Consider the following 23,446-nt stretch of genomic DNA (forward strand, 5'->3'; position numbering starts at 1 on the left):
TGGACACAACTGGAAACAAACTATTGTGCTTAAATAGAGCAGCCCTATGAAGGACTATACAGTTGTACCTTGGTTTGAAAACAGCTTAGTTCTTGAACATTTTGGCTCCCAAATACCACAAACCTGGAAGTGACTGTCCCAGTTTGCGAACTATTTTTGGAAGCTGAACGTCTGACAGGGCTTCTGTGGCTTCCAATTGGCTGCAGGAGCTTCCTGCAACCAATCAGAAGCCGCGCTTTGGAAGTCGAACAGACTTCTGGAACGGATTCCGTTCAACTTCCAAGGTACGACTGTATAAATTAGTAAACCCTAAGCAAACGTTTAAATGAAAGGGTTCTTTGCTGTAATTCAATATCTCTTTGGGCCACATGGGAAGTCATGGAATTAACCTTGCATGCTCTTTTAGGCTGAAATGCTATGTACACCTATCCAGGAGTAAGATGCATTGAACAGTGGAAACCACAAATGAGTAGGCTTTACATAGAATTGCATTAGGCATCTTGTTAGTTAATCCAGAGGTGGGGGGGGGGCAACACTCTAAGTCTGTTCTCACAATTACCAACCATCATTTATTAATTTAGTTTGTGTTCACAAAATCATTTAAATAGATGGATTATTTACTGAAGTATGATTGTGAGCTATCTTGGAACTTCAAGGAACCAAGAGGCAGGGTAGAATAGAAAGCATACAGAAAAGGGCAGCCAAATGGTTAAGAAAAGACAAAAGCTTATCTAGGGCCAAGGACTGTCTGAATGTGGTCTACTGGAGGCAAGCAACAGGGGACAGGTGTTGCCTTCATGCCTTCCTTGTAAGCTTCACAGAGGCACCTGGCTGCCATACTTAGAAACAGAAAGCTGGGTCAGATAGACTTTGGTCTGATATAACAGGACTCTTAAATCCGTATATTCTAACGATGAATTCTTGCTGAAAAAAATAATTTTAAAAATGCTCCGCTGGAAGCACTGCACACCCCGAAGAGGAATATGCTTCTGTCACTGCAAGATCAACAGTGCTAGCTAGATACAAAAATGACTGTGTCTAAGCTAGCACACTTACTGCTGTCAAGATACTTTGATTCTGAACAGAAATTTCCCCACTGTTTCAAATTTGGGCCTCCCATAACAAAAGATTGTGACTTGTGCCAAACTGTTAAATGTGGGAAAAGGGGAGCTGGGATGAGACCAACTAATCAAATTCTTCAACTTTTCACCTAAAGTAAGATTTGTAGCAGCCTGGTCTCCAGGGACGAAAGATTGATTATTGCACTGTTGGCTAGCCAAACCCTTTAAAAAACGACTTCTCTAGAGCTGAAAAGACAAACCCATGTGTGGTTTGCTGAAACAGAAATCCTACTTTCACATTTGACAGTTAAGGCCTCTCCTTCGGATCTTAATTTGGCAGGATAGAATGTCCAGGTCATTAATCACTGCTAAACCTTTATGAAATCTGCAGAAGACCTGTGCAAAATAGCGCAACACTTGGTTATGAATTATCTGAATTTCCAAAATCATTCAGTAACTATCAACATTGTTAATATACAAACCACTGAAATGCAATTTTGGGCAAAGAGAATTTATGCAAGGCAGACTGAAAAAGGCCTCGTTCAACATGGAACTACTCTCTGGTTGATTTTATGCTGTGAGCTTTCATGCGCAAAATGGCAACCGCGCAGAAGATGGAAGTGCATGATATGTGAGGAGTGATCACTCATTCCTGCCCACCACATCACTGCCAGGTTGCCACACAATCAATAAACACACACACACAAAACACCTCATGCATTGCATCAAATGCAGGCCCGAGCCTGACTGAGTAAAAAGTAACCACAAACAAGTGAAGCAATGGATCATCCCATAGCACATGTTTTTACAAGTCTCCAAGGTACAATACCTGTTTTAGTCAAAACTAGATTTGTGGCTTGCCTCACTCATGCTCCTGCTGCTTCTGTCATCAGATCAGCCATTGAATGGAGGTGGATTCACACTGATTGATTGATTGATTGACTGATTGATTGACTGACTGTGCTATATCCCACCATTCCCTCCAAAGGACCCTAAGGCAGCCGACAATGATCAAACACTACAAACCCCATAGTTTTGAAACATTCTAAAAAGCAGCTTAAAACATTCTTAAACAGTGATCTCAGGTTTGCCGGGAATGGTGTCTTTCAGCCATCAAATGAATGCTTTTAAGCTTTTCCCCCTGCAAAATCAATAGAAGAAGAAGAGTTTGGATTTGATATCCCGCTTTATCACTACCCGAAGGAGTCTCAAAGCGGCTAACAATCTCCTTTCCCTTCCTCCCCCACAACAAACACTCTTTGAGGTGAGTGGGGCTGAGAGACTTCAAAGAAGTGTGACTAGCCCAAGGTCACCCAGCAGCTGCATGTGGAGGAGCGGAGACGCGAACCCGCTTCACCAGATTACGAGACTACCACTATACCACACTGAAGGAGACAGAAGCACCTCACTAGGGAAGAGCTCCACAAACGGAGAACCACCACAGAATAGGTCACCATGAAATAGGTCACCACCAACCAGGCAGCCCTGAGTATTGGCACCACCACCAAGGCCTCACCTGCTGATTATATGACCTATGATAAACACACAGTCAGTCCTCGCCACTGCAAACGTCATGTCCACATCTTTGGATTGCAACCACTGAAACCAATCCCACAAGTTGTAATTTGAGACGTCCAACACACCTGAACCAATAGGGACAGCAAATTTAGCACAGCCCTGAGCAATTTCCTCCTCAAACTGATTCTGAAATCTCTTACAGGTCTGGGTCTGGATTTAAAGAGCTCTGCTGGGTGATGTGGCAGAGAGGGGAGCTCTGTTTGCTACTGTCACTGCCATGTGGCAAGGACGTGGAATGCACTCATGGCTCTATTTAGTCATATTTGAACCAGGACTTCTGTTCTAACCAACACCACTCCTGCCTCATTGCCCACAGCAAAAGAGCTTTTAAACCAGACTCCCCAAGGCCAGAGATGGTGCTTGGGAGCGATGTGTAGATGGCCCTTTCCATCTCACTATTCCACAGCGAAACCAGGGCTTTGACAGGATCACAACAGCAGTACATAGTTGTCCTTCTATCCAGTGGTGAGATCTACAAGATTAAATAAAGCAGTGCCAGCAATATCCCAAGGCAGATGTGGTAGATAATGTTTTGCAGAGGTACTAGTGGTGGGGACATTTCTCCCCTTTCAAAATAATGTCTGAGAGCATTTGCTCTTTGCCATTTGTGTATAGGAAGAACAAGGATGTGAAGATCCAACAGATGTTATCCTGTATGTCCATGACATACCCAATGAACTTCTAAAACATGGTGTAAATTCACTCAGACAAACAATCTGTGATGGGCTAGATGCATGGAGAGGAACTAGAAGGGACATTGAAACTTAAACATGTTAGAATCATAATCTACACCTATTCAAAAAGCATAATGTTCTGAATTACCTGGCCTGTAATCCTGCACCCGATTATAAATCATTTTGATTTTATGTAAACATATACAACTGGATACAGTAATACAACTGGACCGCAGTGTGAGGTATCTCGATACAAAGCAATATTGATTGTTTTGATGTAAATGCTGAAAGTACTCAATGTTAAGTCATTTAAAGGATCCTTCCTTCCATGCAAGGCAGAGCCCAGGTGTCAATTCTTTACGTCCATAGAAAGTACTTTTGCTATGAAGTATTTGAAACTTCTGGAAATGCTTTAATGGAAATAAGTTTGTTTTAAGGAAATATTCTTCTAAACTGCAAAACACTGAATACATGCATAGTTTTTACGAGTCAAGATTTCACATCCCCCTCTAATTATGACATGAAAATCGTAAAGGCCGGAATAATAAGTAGAGCATGAAGGTGTTTTGATTTCTGATGGGAATTATTAATTGGATCTCAGGAGTTGAGTGAACGTTTGTTTCTTCGCGTCTGCAAGTGCAACATGCCCCTTTTATGGCAGTTTAGCACTTCATCACCACGGCGGGTGTCACAACTTGGAAACTCTTCATAAATAAATGCAGCCAATTGGAACAGCCAGTCCACATGAAATTTCAACAGTGTCTAGAGACCAAGGGTTGTAATGTTTACTGCCCTTCTAGCTAACAATGGAATTTTGGACTTGATGCAAAAAATCTCTTAAATAATAACCGCAAAGTTACAAGATCTTCTGATTTGGAGCTTAGCTGCTGCTGGCATTTGTCGACAGATGTCTGTTAATCAGTTTTTATAGGATACACAATTCCCAGAAGGAAAAAAAATTAATGCACAAGGTTACAAATGTTGCACGGCATTCCAAGATTAGACAGTAGTGGAAACTCTAGAACCTTCTTCTAGGTCCTTAAAAGGAGCCAGAGCTGCCTTTTAAAAATATACAAACACAACACTCCCAAAATCAAAGCAGTCATAAAAAAAACCTAATAATTTTCTGCACTTAAAAATCTAAAGCTACGAGAATTTAAAGCCTATCTGAAGGACGAAAACATTTATTTTTGCCAAAAAAGTGACAAACTAAAATCAAGGGCTATAAAGGATTAGCTCTTGTTGTGGTAACCAAGTGCAACAACTGCTAGCTCCTCTCCCTGTGACTGGAGAGAACTGTGAGTAGATTCACAGGTAGGACTGCCGCTCAGCACATCAGTGGAACAAAAGGACTAGCTTGTGAGCACAACTTAATAACATGTATGCAGTCACCAATGGATACTGAAGATAAAGTTGAAAGACAGGTCTCAAATGCCTAGTGGTCACCATAGCCCTCTGTAGCCTCACACATCAGTTTTCAGCTTGCAGAATGGGTATAGGAAACAAAAAATTACAACATGCTGTTTTTTTTACCAAACAGTCCTCCCTGGTCTTCTTGTTGAAAGCATACTTGCTGTAGCACTTTGTGCCTGCTGAAATCTGTTTGTTCCTATTTCGAGAACTCTTCCATAGTAAGTATGAAATCAGGGAGGAAAGTTATGTGCCCAAATAAACTTGGATGTCTTCCATCAGCTTCAGAAAAGATTGTGAGTTAGCTGTTAGTTGGTAGAACATGAGACTCTTAATCTCAGAGTTGTGGTTTTGAGACCCACATTGGGCAAAAGATACCTGCATTGCAGTTGTCAGGAGCTCGTCCTACACTCAAGTAGGACCCTGGCAGAGACACATGCCTGACTGGCATGTTCTCTCCCTCCTGGTCGTCCATTCGGGAGCTTCAAAAGCTTTCTTCTGCCTGAACATCACAGCGACCGATGCCAACAGATATCGGCACACTTAGGGATCCGCAGAATCTTCGCAACTCAGCAACTCAGCATTTTGGCTAATCTACTTTATTTACATATAAACACACAAGGAGCACTGCAACATGGCTCTCCCTCTCTCTAGCATCAGACAGCAAAAAGAAAAAGAACAAAGGACAATAGTCCCACTTCATGGAACACAGTAACACAAACATCCTGTCTCCATCACTTCCCACTCTGTGGAGTCAAAACATGTACCATCATGTGATAGACAACAATCCCATGACTGCAATCAGGGAGCAGGAATCTTAACAGCAGGGGGTTGGATGAGATGACCCTCTGAGTCCCTTCCAAATCTAGGATTCTACATATGCCACTTTTTTGAGCCAGTTCCAAAGCCAATTCAACACATTATCTCCCAACCAAAAACCAAGGGGTTCTATGAAGGGGTTCCCTGTTCTATGAAGGTTTCTGGGAAGCTGTGAAACCCTTCAAAAGAGGTTTTTGCACACACCCCAAACTACAACTCCCACAATTCTTTGGGGAAAGCTATAGCATATAAACCAGTTTCAGACTGGTTCAGATCTTTAATGCAGATATCCCCTAATATAACAGCTGTAAATCATTCAGCAGTAGGCATCTGGTTGCTTTTTCACCTGTGAAATATTATGAATGATAATTTTATGTATTTATTTATAAAAGTTCCTTCCTCAGAACGGCCCCAAGAATATGTACATCAAATGCAAGATCAAAGTACAGTACAGAACTAAAAACATACATAAACTAAAAACTAGCTGCAGACAATAAAGACCACAATCTAAGACAGAGTTAAATGTTCTAAAGACACTGGGATCAATAGACGTAAGCACTGTCTGTTGTTAGATTGTGGCCAAAATTTGTGAGCAGTGAGGTAGAAAGCCAGCAATCCTGATTATCTGTAAGCGAAAAGAAATAGACTCTTTTTTATCATCAGTGCTTCTGAACTAGAATACGAGGCATAAAAAGCATTTCTACATGTTCACACACAAGAGACAACACAGAATGCCGAGCAAGACTTTAAAGAATGACTGGAAGCGAAGCAGTAATCCAGCTAGCTAAAAATCTTTCTGAATGGTTGCCTCGTTGTATTACAGTATCTGTCAGCCACCAAATCCAGACTCATACCAAGGCTGGATTCCCAAGCAGCTATAGAAAACCAAGGACTAGGGCTGATGGGTCCATTTGTGATCTATTAAATATAGAATGGTTTGATATGTAAGAATTGTGCTGATGCAGTGCCAATTATATTTTCATTAAAGTAAGTTATAGAACGAAGATACTCTCTACTTCTCAGCCAGCACATTCTCCGCACACATGTTCACCACATTTTCCAGCCCCTTGATTGAATAAAAATAGGTCCAATGACTATGATTCAACAAGACTTGGTAAAACTATTTAAAATATTGGCCTGGTACAAAAACAGATCACAGAATCAAGCCAAATATCTTTAGATTTATGTACTGTTCTTGCAAATCAAACTTAAAGCACAGCAGTAAAAAAAACCAAAAAACTACTAAATTCTGGGCTAGGAAACACAAGTTGTTGTCATGGGGGAAAAAGGGTTTCATCCAACGTTGTGTGAGCAGAAGGCAACAGGGGTGCAGAAAGCTACCAAACATTGCGGTCTGTGTCATTTGGAAATACATAGTGAGAGGAAGAGAAATTGCCCTGAATCAGAAGGAAGAATATTGCGCCCCACTGAGCAAAATTCTTCCACTGAATTTTTGAACCAGCAGTTTTTGACGGTTCAAAGAATGGTGCTGGTTGTTGGAAGCCCATCATTTTAGCAAGATTCCAATGTGAATCCTCTCCTGAATCAGGAAGGGTTTTGCATTCAAATCCCCTTCTAAAATGAAAGAAAAGGCCTTCCTTTTAGCAGGGGTGAATTTTACAGCAAAATTATGTTTTAGTTTGCATGGTTAGGGAGTTGAGAAAGCAGCAGCCAAGCACCTTAGCATTCCATTGTACATGCATTATTACTATAACAGTGAGCTTGGCCCTCATGCAGGTAGCGAATTGCCACTCCGGCTCCTACACACCCCTTTGTGGGAGAGTTAAATCAGAAAGTCTACATCATAGAACTTTACCTTGGGAATATTTTCATAGCTTCAGGTTGTGTCATAAGGACAAGCAGTGGGTGGATGTTGGGTTCATGCAGAGAAGTGTGTGACTGTGCCTTCAGGCTAATTATATGATTATTACAGGTGTGGGCTTTGTGAAAACCTGTAATGAACACAAGTTAATGTTACTAATATAGATTTTTAAAAAACATGTAGCTTAAGGAGTGTCAAAAGAGAGATGGGTTTTTGGGGTTTTTCCCCTTTAGGTTTCCGGTTCACCTAGGTTGCCTTGTACGCTGGGCCGTTCCCAGGGCCAGTAGCTGGGATTCCTGCCTTGGGGGATAAGGGAATGCCACTTTCCCAGACTCCCAGCGCCAAGGCAGGTGCAAAGGAGATGCAGCAACTTGCAAAGAGCAATTAAAGAAACCGCCCGAAACAAATGAAACTAAAAGCAGTTCTTAAAAGTTACATAAGAAGCCACCTCCCACAAAAGATTCTCACTGGTTCATTTCAGTCGTCACATTAACTACTATTTCATAGCCAGAAGCAACATGAATCCAAGGCTCAAGGAGTGCCAAATTCAGACTCTTTATCTCACATTCCCAATGAAAAAGAATTTTGCTTTGTTTTTACTATTTCTGCCCTTTCCTGAAATAGTGTGTGTGTCCCCCCCCCAATTTCATCTGATTTTGTTAGCAGTGAGTCTGATTCTAGTAATTCAGAATTAAACTCAAGACAAATTCTTCTACTAGGCTTCTATCTGTTTGACACAGAGCCTTCTTCTGTAGAAAAACAGTTAACGTAATAGTGAAAACCACTGACTGTCACCTCCTTCTTCAACTACCTTGGCCTAATGGATAACTCAAAATGAGCTTTATGGCGAGGAGCTTAACAATGCAAAGCTTCTTGACAAATTTTAGCTTTCTTTTCTATTGTGTAAATGTTAAAATATATTGTAACATGCTCACAACCGCAGGCGAAACAAACGGATAACCATTATATATTTAATATGATATGAACAAGTTGCTACTATCGTCAAATTGTTCCTATGCACACCAGGATTCAGATTCTATAAACACGGAGAACATGTCATTTGATAATGTATTCCCATGCTTCTAAGCATAGAAGACGATGGGAGTGAGACTGTTTCCTACTTCACAGATTCCTTTTGCCTTCCAGCAATCTATTCTGTAGGGTAAATTAATTGTGGGAATTACTCATGGGGTGGTGGGGTGGAGGGAGAAGCAGTAATTAATTCCTACATTTAGATGTCACCAAACTGTTCAGAACTCCCACTAGCCAATCAGACATGAACTTCCTTTTTTTGCTGTAATGAGAGTTGCAAAATAAGGCAAATACTACGCAGTTTCTGCCTGTAGGGCATGGGGGCTTTGACAAACTGTGATCAGTACACTGAAGATCTAGACTTGATTGCTACCTTTGCTGAAAAGATTAACTGACACACCTTTCTTTAAACAAATCATGTTCTTTAGTTTCACAAAGATTTATTTCTTCAACTCTGGCTGTAAGCTACGGGTATTACGAGTCACAAACTTCGTCTTAACTACACTTTCAGCCAAATTATCTACAATTATACAGTGGTACCTCGGGTTACAGACGCTTCAGGTCACAGACTCCACCAACCCAGAAATAGTACCTCGGGTTAAGAACTTTGCTTCAGGATGAGAACAGAAATCACGTGGCAGCAACGGGAGGCCCCATTAGCTAAAGTGGTACCTCAGGTTAAGAACAGTTTCAGGTTAAGAACGGACCTCCAGAAAGAATTAAGTTCTTAACCCGAGCTACCATTGTATCTACCTTTATTTACATATCTTTATGCATCTATATTGGGGTGGGTAATTTTTGTGTGGACCCCCTAAATTTGTCCCTTTTTCACACACACCCCGCTTCTATGGGTATGATGCTATGAAGCCAAAATACTTGTTTAGGGCTCCCCAAATTTTCCATTTAAAAAAACAAGCACAAATTTTGTATTTATTTTTACTGACAGTTCTCATACGCCATCTCACTGTGATACCATGATGCCAAAAGTTTTTTATAGCCCTTCAAGTCCGCACCCCCAAATTTGCCATTATTTTTAAAAAATGCTTCTTCTTTTTTAAAAAATGTTTTTTTGTAATGTTTTCCTCTTTGCTCTCATAGAATTTTTTGTGGTCATCCAGCCCCCCCCCACCGTTTTTTAAAAATTATTATTTAAAAGAACATAAGAGGAGAATTTTGGATCAGGATGGATCAGGCCAATGGCCAGTCTAGTCCAGCATCTTGTTCTCACAGTGATTCCCAACCAGATGCCTGCGGGAAAGCAGCAAGCAAGATTCGAGCTCAAGAACAACTGATATTCAGAGGCATTGCTGCCTCCAAATACGTGGTGTCGGGCCCTTCCTGAGCAGTAGTTTCCAACCCATTTTCTGTCTTCAGACTCCACTCCAGCTGGTTTCACCTAAAGTAATAAGAAGATGATTCAAAATCCCAATCTTCAAGTGCCACTGAAATCTGATTCCCCCTAGGAGAGATTAAAGAATAGCAGCTCCTCAAAGAAAGAGACTTAGAATCCTTGTTTGTACTTTAAGAAGACCTAAGTGGGTTTCCCTAGATTTCCCCCTTAACAAATTAAGAAAATAAGAGCCCTGCTGGATCAGACCATCTAGCCTAGCATCCTGTTCTTGCGGCGATCAACCAGATGCCAGTGAGAAGCCCATAAACAGGACACAAGAGCCTCGGATGCTAGAGTCTAGATGCCTCTGATAGTCTTACAGTGGTACCTCGGGTTAACTACTTAATTCGTTCTTAACCTGAAACTGTTCTTAACCTGAAGCACCACTTTAGCTAATGGGGCCTCCTGCTGCCGCTGCACCACCGGAGCACAATTTCTCCTCTCATCCTGAAGTAAAGTTCTTAACCTGAGGTAATATTTCTGGGTTAGTGGAGCTGTAACCTGAAGCGTATTGTAACCTGAAGCGTATGTAACCCGAGGTACCACTGTATCTTCTATTCATTTGTCTTACTCCCTCTTTTAAAGCCATCAAAGTTGGTGACAACTCCATCGTCGAATTCTAGGTAGGTTGGAAGGACAAAACTCCATTTTCTCTGGCAATTTCACTTCTGACCTGACTTTCTACTGATTCCACTTCTACTGATCTCACTTCTGACCTAACTTTCTACTGATCCCACTTCGTAACTGAGATTAATCTGGATTACATACACATGCATGTAAACATATCAGGTAACTTGAAGCTTCTTAGCTGGCAGTCCAAATGCCCCATCAGAAGCAGCTTTATGACATTTCCACATTCTCCAAGTATGCCGTATTCCAGAGGAGTCTGAGCCACACAACCTTGCAAAATGGAATTAGTAACAGCTTGCTGTTAATTCGGAACAAATTCCCTTCCAAAAATACATTTTTTTAAATGCCACAGCAACTAGCAATGTGCTTCCAAAAAGCTTGACATGTCGAAATACAGGGTTAGGAAAAGTCTAATAAACTATCAAAAATATAGTTCCATCGTGTAGCTAGTAATAAAAGGGAAATACTTTCATAGTTCTTCATCTACATTGCATTCATTATGTGGTTCCAATGTCTTCATATCGAAAGCTATGGAATCAAACACATCCCTACAAAATCATTTATTTACTCAATTTAACCATCTCATTCCATGCAACAACTAGCTACTTCCATATATAAACAAGCACAACTGCAAGCAGATCTCAGAATCACTGCTGTGAAGCAATCGTCATTCTGAACAAAATCCCCCCCCCCATTTTTAATGGAAAATATTACATATACTGGGGTATGCTGCTCAGCACCTTTGAGATGAAACAGATTTACATTGAATAAACAGACAGATATTTTATTATGCTGCTAATGCAGTTGAAGCTCATGATTCAAACCTCACATAACTGTGTGCTGAGCAACTTCTACATTAACTGAACCCCACTAAATGCTGAGCCCCCCTCCTTTTGCAAGTTTCTGTTTTCATATCATGTTGGTTTAGGGGGAAAGTATCATCAAGCAAATGGCACAAAAGCTGAAATGTTCCTATGTTTTTTATTGAAGCCCTGGGCACAGATTGTGGAAGCTCCATAAAATCCCCAACGGCTGGTTCTTTAAGGCTTCAAGGAACAGGGCAGAGCTTGGAAACAGCAAAGCTTTAGGAGCAACAGAAATAGACAGTCCCTGACCTTGTGTGACCAAAGTCAGAGATGCTCCTCAGCTTGACTGAGCTGAAGCTTCTAAGAGGTAGTCCTTTTCTACCCTATTAAGCCATCTCCTTAATTTCCCAAACTTGGGTCTCATCAGTTCCCATCATCCCTGACCACTGGTCCTGCTAGCTAGAAATTATGGTATTTGTAAGGCCAACAACAGCTGGAGACCTAAGTCTGGGAAATCCTATCTTAGTTCATATAACTGAAAACAGCCCTACCCTAACCCCAGTCCTACCTAGAGGGACACAGAGCACCTACACTATACATTCCAAGACAGCCTTCCTCAACTTTGTGCTTTCCAGATGTTTTGGATTACTATGACTGTGCTATCTGGGGTTGGTGGGAGTTAGAGTCTGAAATGATACATCTGGAGGGTACCAGGAGAAGGCTTTTCTAAGACAAATTAAAGAAAGAGAGACAATGAAAGCGCCCCAACCAAAGAAACAATCAGTTCAAAAGTTATTGTAGGGCCAATGCAAACCTGCATTCTTAATAGGCATGTTTGAGAGGAAGGATTCAAATTTGAAAAAATTAAAATCTATCCTGTGTCCCTCTTGGGTGGCTCATAGCTTCTCTGAGTTATTCAAGCCCCTTCGCCACGGCAAGGCAGTGATCCATGAAGGAATTTCTTAAGGAAATCAGCCCTGAGTGCTCACTGGAAGGACAGATCCTAGAGCTGAGGCTCCAATACTTTGGCCACCTCATGAGAAGAGAAAACTCCCTGGAAAAGACCCTGATGCTGGGAAAGATGGAGGGCACAAGGAGAAGGGGACGACAGAGGACAAGATGGTTGGACAGTGTTCTCGAAGCTACCAACATGAGTTTGACCAAACTGCGGGAGGCAGTGGAAGACAGGAGGGCCTGGCGTGCTCTGGTCTATGGGGTCACAAAGAGTCAGACACGACTAAATGACTAAACAACAGCAATCCTGTGTCCCAAATCCAAAATACTGGGATCAATACATGACTGCGGAGTGAAAAGGAATTCAACGTGAGAGTGAGAGTCAAAGTAGATGTTATTTTAATTGTGTAGCAAGCAACAATGTCTCTTTCCCCCCTTCATTTAATATACAGGCTCAAGGGGGCAAGAGATTATCATGGCAACATGGAAGAGGAAAAACTTATTCCTTTCCTCCCCAAATGCTATCAGATGGAAACCCTCACTCCCTCCTTAGCCCGTAATTAAATGAGTGACAACGGGAGATTTATTCCCCAACCTCAATGTTGGGCCCGGGTAAGTGAGGGATTTAAAGAAAAAATAAACTTTTCCCTGCACAATGTGGTCTGGATGACAATTCCTTCTCTCTCCACACAGGCTTATAATTTAATAAAGGAAAAAACACAGACATAGCTGCATACTACACATTTAGCATAACAAGCAGTATACATATACACATACATAATTTAATTTGTATGCCACCCTTTCCGCAGTTCAAACCATGCTCAAGGCAACTTACGTTAAAAAAAATGTAACTACAACATAACAAAAGTCATCATAAACAACGAACACTAAAAAATACACAACCAAACTGAACAATTTCCACATAAATCACAAGAAGAACTAAAATAAAAATACAAAAAAGCAGCAGCAGCAATGACCCTCGCCCCCCGCAACAAAAACCCCTAAACAGTGTGGCCTTGCATTCCAGGGTTTCAAACTTTGAATAACAGATTTGCCTAAGCCAAAGCAACACCAGAACCAAATCACAGGACCACTGAAAAAATAGTTATTCAAATCCACGATGTATTGAGACATAAGAGTGTGTAGCTTATAGGGAAATAAAAGAAAGTAGCCTTAAAAGGCCAACATTCTCAAGTCACATATGCTTGCAAATGGCTTGGGAATACAGACAAATGATCAAATATATACGAACCCACATGCATATTTTGTTGGGAAAAGATTCCCCACCCACCAATGCCATCCAAAACTTCAAGCAGTTTGATACGGAACATATCTTACTCTAGGACTGAATGGGTTGCCGCCTGTGGATGGTAACGGTACAGAAGGAGGCGCTGGTTGACTCGAAAGACTCCACCACCTTTTCGGAGATGTTCATAAAAGAACAGCAGGTCTTCTGGGGTGCCCTGGGGAGAAAAACACCACATTTTTTCCAGATCAAAAGCAGGTAATAGTACAAGTGTAACCATACCTACTCAGAAGCAAGTTGTATTGAATTTAATAGGGTTTACTCCAAGGAAAGTGGAGTAAGAATCCTGTGTGATATATTATGTGATTGTGTTCAATGACATCTAAAAAAATCTCGACATTCAAACCAATGCATACACCTATCTAATGGATATTTAGAGACATTCCCTAAAGCTAATTTAATATAAAGCGTTACTCTTGCACAGGACATCCAAAGATCAAATGTTATAGGCCTTTTGCTGTACTTTATCAATGTCAAAAGCACACCTGCATGCTCCCTGTAAAAAAAATAAAAATACTGCGAATGGCAAACCTTCCAGATCTCCAGTTGCTTGTCGTAAGATTGCTAAGAAGCAGGTGGCATGTCCAACTACATCCACATAACACAGTGCTGAGTGAGCATCTCATCACAAAAACTTCTTGAGAATGAGAAAGAGAGATCTGATCAGAAACATCCCTTTGCCATGAAAGTAGTATTTTAGCAAAGTGGGGAGAGGATGTCTATAGTCTCCCAAATGTGCAATATCGTTTCAGGATGAGAGAGTCCATTTCATTTTTATTTTTTTTTAATAATAAATGTTTATTAAGGTTTTACAGAACATAGAAATCATCAAATCACAAAAATCAAACAATCAAATATGACAAGACAGAGAACAGAAAAACAAAAAAAATACACACTTAACAAAGGGGGGGAAAAAGAAGAAAAAAGAAAAATCCACTTTTAAGTTTCAAAATTCCATATCCCTCTGTCCTGACCTCCTCACATCTCTCTTTTTTGTGTTCCTCTTTATTCCGTCAAATTCAGCATATTCTAACCCTCTTTTAAACCTCATTTATAATTATATATTTCCACTTATTATGTCTCCAATTTCCCTTGTCTTGGTCCTTTACTCCACCTTGTATACTTTGATATAATATTATTCTGGTCATACCCCCCTTCTCCTTTTTAAGATTCTTCTTTTCATATCTCTTTTAACCATATCCCAAATGCCATGTTACCTTCACTTCCCACATCATATTAACACTCAAACATTTTACAATATTTTTGTAGATAGTCCTTAAACTTTTTCCAATCCTCTTCCATCAATTCTTCTCCCTGGTCACGGATTCTGCCGGTCATTTCTGCCATCTCCATATAGTCGATCACTTGCATCTGCCACTCTTCCACGGTGGGTAAATCTTGTATCTTCCAGTATTTAGCGAGAAGTATTCTTGCTGCTGTTGTTGCATACATAAAAAATGTTCTGTCTTTCTTTGGCACCAGTTGGCCGACTATGCCCAAAAGGAAGGCCTCTGGTTTCTTGGGAAAGGTAAATTTAAATACCTTCTTCAGTTCATTATATATCATTTCCCAGTAAGCCTTAACCCTTGGGCACGTCCACCAAAGATGAAAGAATGTTCCCTCAGCTTCTTTACATTTCCAGCACTTGTTGTCAGGCAGGTGATAAATTTTTGCAAGCTTAACTGGGGTCATGTACCACCTGTAAATCATTTTCATAATATTCTCCTTTAAGGCATTACATGCCGTAAACTTCATACCGGTGGTCCACAACTGCTCCCAGTCAGCAAACATAATGTTATGACCTATGTCCTGCGCCCATTTAATCATCGCTGATTTGACCGTTTCATCCTGTGTATTCCGTTTTAACAGCAAGTTATACATTCTTGACAATATCTTAGTTTTTGGTTCTAGCAGTTCTATTTCCAATTTTGATTTCTCCACCTGGAAGCCAATTTTTTTATCCAGATTATAGGCCTCTCTTATTTGATAATAATGAAGCCAATCTCGCACTTTATCTTTTAATTTCTCAAAACTCTGCAATTTCAATTTGTCACCTTCTTGCTCCAGAATTTCCCAATATTTTGGCCATTTGGCCTCCATATTGAGCTTTTTCTGAGACTTAGCTTCCATTGGCGACAGCCACCTTGGGGTTTTGCTTTCCAACAAGTCTTTATATCTTATCCAGACATTGAACAATGCTTTCCTGACAATATGGTTTTTAAATACTTTGTGTGCTTTAACCTTGTCGTACCACAAATATGCATGCCACCCAAAAACATTATTAAAACCTTCTAAATCCAAAATGTCTGTGTTCTCAAGAAGCAGCCAGTCTTTCAGCCAGCAAAAAGCTGCTGATTCATAGTACAATTTAAAGTCTGGCAGGGCAAATCCACCTCTTTCCTTTACATCAGTTAGAATTTTAAACTTTATTCTAGGCTTCTTGCCCTGCCAGACAAATCTAGAAATATCTCTCTGCCACTTCTTGAAACAATCCATCTTGTCCAAAATTTGCAATGATTGGAACAAAAGAGAGAGTCCATTTCAATGGGTAGGTCTATGGGCATGCCCCAGTAACATTCTGCTGCAAATTAAGCCACACAACCATTTCAAAACCCTGCCCTCTTGTTTTCATATAACCGAAGGTGATGACTAAACAACATCTGTTTGAATTTAGCAACACTGCAGCCTCTTGAGACTATAAAACAGCCCGTATAATTGTCAAATGTTCTCAAAATATTGTTTGTTTCTCATCCCACTCTCGGTTACCAAGCTGTCATGTGATGGTGCTATGTAAATAAATAACTGATTTACTCGGCATGGAGTATTTATTCAAGCATTGTGGCATCAGAATGAAAATGAATCGCCACATGCCTATCCACATGCTAGGTGGCTAAATATTTATTTGAGGAGCATGTTAGCTTTTTATTACACATCATTTAATGCCTGTACAAAATGAAATTGCTAAAATAATTAGAACATTGTGTTACTTTGCTTGATTTTCCTTTGGCTTCAGATTATTAAGAGAAATGTGTATTAAATGAACCTTCGGTACTGAATTTGAGAAATGCTGATTTCTCCCCCCACTGCAGGGTTTATTGGTCCAATGCATTTTGAAATTACAGTTCCTCTTCAGAGGCACTGCAAATAAGAACTTGGAATTCAGTACTTATATGAAGCGAACACTACAGTTCCCAACTGGGGTGGGATGGATGGCAGTCGTCGTGCCCACCAAACGTCTAGATCTAATTACCTTCCTTCTCATTTTTTGAGACAACATTCTAATGAAGCCTTCTTAATCTGATTCAGGCATTTCTCCTTCTTCCAAACATCAGCTGGCTGCTCTTGGCCTCCAATTAATGCCAAATACATGCAGAGACGCTTCTTTTCTAAAAAGTCAGTGTGCCCGCAGCAATTACCCTATAATTTAAGGCTGAATCATACATCTAGGAGTGCCATGGACCCAGACTTTGGGTTTCTAAAATTACTTTTTCTAATTTGAAAGCCTAATGATAGAATAATGGAAACAACAATTACGGAGTAAAATCTATAGTATTATGACTATGGACACATTAAAAAGTATACATATCAACACAACTGGGACAATGAATTAAGAGAAAGTATTCCTGAATAAGTATGGAAGTGAGTTTGGCACTCAGACTCATCGGATGACGAGATTGTTCTAGGTTGGCAGGAGTGGCAAAAAAATGTCTAAAAAGGCGCTGCTTTCAGCACACTGAAACCCACCATGCCCTGGGAATCAAAAGAGGGCACCTGAGCGGTAGTCAACAAAATAAGTAGTCTCAAACAGCAACAAAAAATTCACAATTGCATATTATCAATTTCAATCTTAACAAAGATGCATCAGGACATCCAGAAGTACTGGATTAGTTGTAGTTTCCGTGTCACCTTCAAAGGTAGCTCCACATAGAGCACATTGCGTTAGTCCAAGTGAGAGATAACCAGAGTACGCACCACTCTGGTGAGACAGTCTGCAGGCACGTAGGGTCTCAGCCTGCGTAGTAGGTGGAGCTGGTAAACAGCCGCCCTGAACACAGAATTGACCTGTGCCTCCATGGACAGCTGCGAGTCCAAAATGACTCCCAGGCAGCGCACCTGGTCCTTCAGGGGCACAGTCACCACATTCAGGATTAGGGAGCCCTCCACACCTTCCTGCCTTCTGTCCCCCAAAAACATTACTTCTGTCTTGTCAGGATTCAACCTCAATCTGTTAGCCACCATCCATCCTCCAACTGCCTCCAGACACTCATACAGGACATTCACCACCTTCACTAGTTCTGATTTGAAAGAGAGGTAAAGCTGGGTATCATCCGCATATTGATAAACACCCAGCCCAAACCCCCTAATGATGTCTCCCAGCGGCTGTATGTAGATGTTGAAAAGCATGGGCGAGAGGACAAAACCCTGAGGCACCCCACAAGTGAGAGCCCAGGGGTCTGAACACTCATCCCCCCCCACTTTCTGAACACGGCCCAGGAAGAAGGAGCAGAACCACTGTCTAACAGTGCCCCCAGCTCCCAACCCCTCTAGACGGTCCAGAAGACTGTTATGGTTGATGGTATCAAAAGCCGCTGAGAGATCCAGCAGAAGTAGGAAACAGCTCTCACCTTTGTCCCTAGCCCACCGGAGATCATCAACCAGCGCGACCAAGGCAGTTTCAGTCCCATTAACTACGTATATATAACATATATATATAGACTTCCGGGTTAGCGCCAGCGCTTAATGGCGGATTTCTCCCGGAGCTCCGGGAGAGATCTGCTTCGCGGGTTCGGGTCCCGTAGCTCACGGCGGAGCAAGGACCCTCAAAAGTCACAGGCGCGTAGCCTGTGAACCGGAGACTCGGCGGGCACCTTTGCCCCCCCCCCGACGTTGTGAAATAGCCTTTTTAAAGGCTACGGATCAGCGGAGGGTGTGTGGAGCGGTGCTGAGAGTCGCTTTCACCCAGCCTGCGAAGCGAAGCCGCGTCGCCATTAGCGGAGAGCGCTGACTTCTTCCGGAGAATTCGGATTAAAAAAGAGCAACTTTCCGTGAGTAGGATTGAGTTTGCATTAAAATTGGACACTAAAATTAAAGAAATTGGGCACCGAGACGGATAAGCATCAAAAAGGAAGTCTGCTTTCCGTTCTGCAGCAAGATTAAAGCGAAAGGCATTTAAGCTGTAACTTTTGACAGGAGAGTTTACGAGCTAAGAAACCCAACACCAAGTAAAGAACTCCCTCCCCAGAAGGCAGGGGGGGGGGAAGAAGACTTTAAAGGGGATTTCCTGCCTGTTTCAAAAGGAATCGAACTGTTTACCGCTGCTCCTCTACCTGGGGGTCGGACTGCCGGAGGAAAGGAACCGGCTAAGGACGGTCGCTACAAAAAGGTTAGAAAGTAACTGTAATATTGACTTTGGTTACTCTCAACTTGAAACATCTTATTTTGCTACATAGTAAGTTATCTGCAGGATACTATTGATCTGGATCTTTTACAAAGAAAGGGACTTGGAGGGCTTTTGTCTTTTGGAAAGTGTGGGAACAACTTGAAGTCTAAGAACTGACTTTACGCCCTCTAGAGGATTTGGACAGTTTCAGCAACAAGTGGAATTTAAAACCTGAGAACTTCTTTCTTTTGACAGCTTAAGAGTGTGGGAATGACCTTGAGTGAAAGACTTTGTTATGGCAGATGGTAAACAGAAAGAAGATTCACAAGAAACAACTTTGAGATCTGGTAGACAATACAAAGCTGATCTTTCTATGCAAAGAAGGGCCTCTGTATCAGGGGCCTCGGGAACTGCAGCTGTCACAAAGGCAAAAGTGAAAACAATGTCTTCTGAAGAAGCGTTTGCAAAGGCATTGGGGAAAATAAATGATTCTTTAGAGGAATTAAAGAAGCAAGGCGCTGAAACAAATAAGAAAATTGAAGAAATCTCTGGGAAAATTGACTTAAATACTAAAAGTATAACTGACCTCGGGAACAAAGTGAACTCCAATGCAGAAGCAATTGGGAAATTACTGGAAGATTCATCCACAACACGAAAGATAGCTGAGGAAGCTAAGGAAATTGCTACTGCTGTTGAGGAAAAATTTCCACCGGTGTACAGGAAACTGGATGAGTATGAACTGGCACTTTCTATGCAGGATATGCAACGCAAGGAGAAGAACTTAAGGATCAGACTTGTGCCGGAAAAGGAAGGAGATAACTTGGTGGACTATCTGACAAAAGAGTTTTCTGACTTTTGGAAGCAGGACCTGAAAGAAGAAGAGTTCAAGATAGAGAGTGCATTTAGGTTGGGAATAAGGCAGAGGAAGAATAGACCCAGAGATTGCCTGATAACTCTAAGATCCAAGGAAGAGAGAGATAAAATATTGAACCTGCACTACCAAACAACCCTTCGAATTGAAGATTTCCATATTGAGATCTTTAAAGACATTCCCAAAAGTATTTTGGATGCAAGAGGTCCTTACAAAGATTTGGTGACACTACTGAAAAGGAACTACATACTATTCAGGTGGGAGTTTCCCCAAGGCCTGTCTTTTAAATACAAGGGGAAGAAAAGAAGAATAAAAACAGTGAGTGATAAAGACAAGTTCCTGGGAGAACACGAAGAAGACCTACAGAAAGAGACCTATCCAGGAGAAGGACACCCTTCAAGCAAGGGATCACTAGATACGGACACAGAACCACCGACAAAAGACGAACAACAACTGGGAGCTGTAGGAGGAATTAAATAACCCCATCATGGCTTTGCAACTTCTAACCTGGAATTGTAACGGTCTAAACAATCCCCGAAAAAGGAAAAATATATTTCATGCTCTAAAGAAAGACCAATTGGACTTGATTTGTCTACAAGAGACTCACGTGACAAGAGCACATAGAAAATTACTAATAAATAAGAGATTGGGACAAGAATTTACATCTTCAGACAGAGTAAAAAAGAGAGGAGTGGTGATCTACGCAAAGGAAAATCTGCAACCGAAACAAATCTTTAAAGATGACCAAGGAAGATATTTGGCAATTGAAATTCAATTCCAAGGAGAAAAACTTTTGATAGTGGGAATATATGCACCAAATGAAGGGAAAGCAGAATTTTTTAAGAAGTTGCATGAGACTTTAATGGACTATATGGATTATAAACTAATCATGATGGGAGACATGAATGGAGTAGTTTCAACAAATATGGATAAAGCACAAAGACAGGTAGTTACAAAAGATGGAAGACTACCAAAAACCTTTTTTGAAATGACTGACAATATGGATTTGATAGATATCTGGAGAACAAAACACCCATTAGAGAGAGAGGGAACCTTCTTTTCTGAAGCCAAAATGACATGGACTCGGATTGACCAAATCTGGGTGACTAGCAGTATGGCGTCGAACATAAAGAAAGTGGAAATCTGCCCAAAAACTCTCTCCGACCATAACGCAGTAAAGATGGTGATGAAGCAAACAACAACTGGTTCCTTCAGATGGAGAATGAATGACACCTTATTTAGAGACGAGGAGATCTGTAAAAAGGCCCAAAAAACTCTGAAAGATTACTTCGAAATCAATTTAAGGTCTAAAGTAGAAAAAAGAATAGTATGGGACGCAAGTAAAGCCGTAATGAGAGGGTTTTTGATACAACAAAATACATTAAAGAAAAGAAAGCAAAACGAGAGGAAAGAGAAAATTTTGGAAAAGATAAAGGAAGGGGAAAGGAAACTAAGATTGAAGCCAAAATCGCAAGTGATTTTAAGAGAAATTAAACTGTACCAAACACAATATATGGAACTGATGAATCAAGAAATAGAATGGAAAATCAAACAAATGAGACAAAAGACTTTTGAATCTGCAGATAAATGTGGCAAGCTACTGGCTTGGCAAATAAAGAAGAGACAAAAACTCAACACGGTAATAAATTTAGAAGTGGAGGGAAAGAACATATGCAACCCAGTGGAAATTAGGAATTGTTTTCAGAGCTACTTTAGACAATTGTATACACAAGGGCCACAGAAAGAAAAAGACATACAACAATTCCTCGAGAAAAATGGGCTGAAAAAGATTTCGCAGGAAAGTAAGACAATTTTGAACCAGGAGATATCAGCACAGGAAATAGAAGATGCCATTCAAAACATGACGTTGGGCAAATCACCTGGACCGGATGGACTGACTTCCAAATATTACAAAGCTTTGAAGGAAGGGCTTATACAACCTTTGAAGGAAGTCTGCAACGAGATCATGGAGGGGAGAAAGGCACCCGATACGTGGAGAGAGGCTTACATTACACTTATACCAAAGACAGAGACTGAAAAGACCCAACTTAAGAACTACCGACCCATCTCCTTACTAAATGTGGATTACAAAATCTTTGCTGATGTTTTAGCAAAGAGACTGAAAAGAGTTTTGATGGAGGAGATTCATGGGGACCAAGCGGGCTTTCTCCCGAAAAGGCATTTGTCGGACAATGTAAGGAATATAATTGACATTTTGGAGAAGCTGGAAGTGAATATAAACACTAAGGCTGTTTTGATATTTGTGGACGCCGAGAAAGCCTTTGACAATATATCTTGGAGTTTTATGTTGAAGAACCTCCGGGGGATGGGGGTAGGCCAAGGGTTTGAAAATGGTATAGGTGCAATATACTCTGAACAGAAAGCAAAATTAATTGTAAATAATGTGGTAACAGAAGAGTTCAAGATTGAAAAAGGGACACGTCAGGGGTGCCCTATCTCCCCATTACTTTTTATCTCGGTCCTGGAGGTTTTGCTTAATATGATTAGGAAGGACCAGTTGGTGAAAGGGGTTCAGGTCGGAGCTAAACAATATAAATTGAGAGCATTTGCAGATGATCTAGTACTTACTTTACAGGAGCCAGAAGCTAGTACGAAAAGAGTTTTGGAGATAATTCAAGAGTTTGGCCAATTGGCAGGATTTAAACTGAATAAGTTAAAGACTAAGGTATTGGAGAAAAATTTAACACAGATTGAAAAAGAAAGGTTTCAGAATGAGACGGGGTTGACTGTGGTTAAAAAAGTGAAATATCTGGGTGTGAATATGACAGCTAAGAATGTGAATTTATTTAAAGACAATTATGAAAAAACTTGGACAGAAGTGAAAAAAGATCTGGAGATTTGGTCAAACCTGAAGCTTTCCTTGTTAGGTCGAATTGCAGTTATAAAAATGAATGTATTGCCAAGAATGTTGTTTTTGTTTCAAGCATTACAAATAATGGATAAAATGGACTGTTTCAAGAAGTGGCAGAAAGATATATCTAAATTTGTCTGGCAGGGCAAGAAGCCCAGAATAAAATTTAAGATATTAACGGATTCAAAGGAAAGAGGGGGGTTTGCCCTGCCAGACTTTAAATTGTACTATGAAGCGGCAGCTTTCTGCTGGCTAAAAGAATGGCTGCTTCTTGAAAACACAGACATTTTGGATTTGGAAGGATTTAACAATATTTTTGGGTGGCATGCATATCTGTGGTATGACAAGGTTAAAGCGCATAAAAGTTTCAAAAACCATATTGTCAGGAAAGCACTATTAAATGTCTGGGTTAGATATAAGGATTTGCTGGAAAATAAGACTCCAAGGTGGCTGTCGCCAATGGAAGCTAAGGCAGTCAAAAAGTTAAATATGGAGTCGAAATGGCCAAGATATTGGGAAATTCTGGAAAAGGAAGGGGACAAATTGAGATTGCAGAGTTTTGAAAAATTAAAAGGGAAGGTGAGAGACTGGTTACATTATCATCAAATAAATGAAGTGTTTAAATTGGACAGTAAAATAGGCTTCCAGGTGGAAAAATCAAAATTAGAGACTGAACTGTTAGAATCCAGTACTAAGAATTTGTCAAAAATGTATAACCTGCTGCTGAAATGGAATACACAAGATGAAACGGTTAAATCAAGTATGATTAAATGGGCTCAGGACATTGGTCATAACATTATGTTTGCTGATTGGGAAAAGTTGTGGACCACCGGGATGAAAT

General features: G+C 40.7%; 1 protein-coding gene across 2 annotated transcripts in view; it reads right to left on the reverse strand.

Annotated features, from left to right (window-relative positions):
* The window catches only part of B3GNTL1 (UDP-GlcNAc:betaGal beta-1,3-N-acetylglucosaminyltransferase like 1), a 166,582-nt gene that overhangs the window by 21,460 nt on the left and 121,676 nt on the right, over positions 1-23,446 (reverse strand). For both annotated transcript variants that reach the window (XM_053376128.1, XM_053376127.1), the window contains exon 8: positions 13,515-13,639. In XM_053376128.1, coding sequence (XP_053232103.1) covers positions 13,515-13,639 — 125 coding nt within the window. The remainder of the gene's footprint in view (positions 1-13,514; positions 13,640-23,446) is intronic.

This window comes from Podarcis raffonei, chromosome 2, assembly GCF_027172205.1.
Source record: "Podarcis raffonei isolate rPodRaf1 chromosome 2, rPodRaf1.pri, whole genome shotgun sequence".
Taxonomy (NCBI): domain Eukaryota; kingdom Metazoa; phylum Chordata; class Lepidosauria; order Squamata; family Lacertidae; genus Podarcis; species Podarcis raffonei.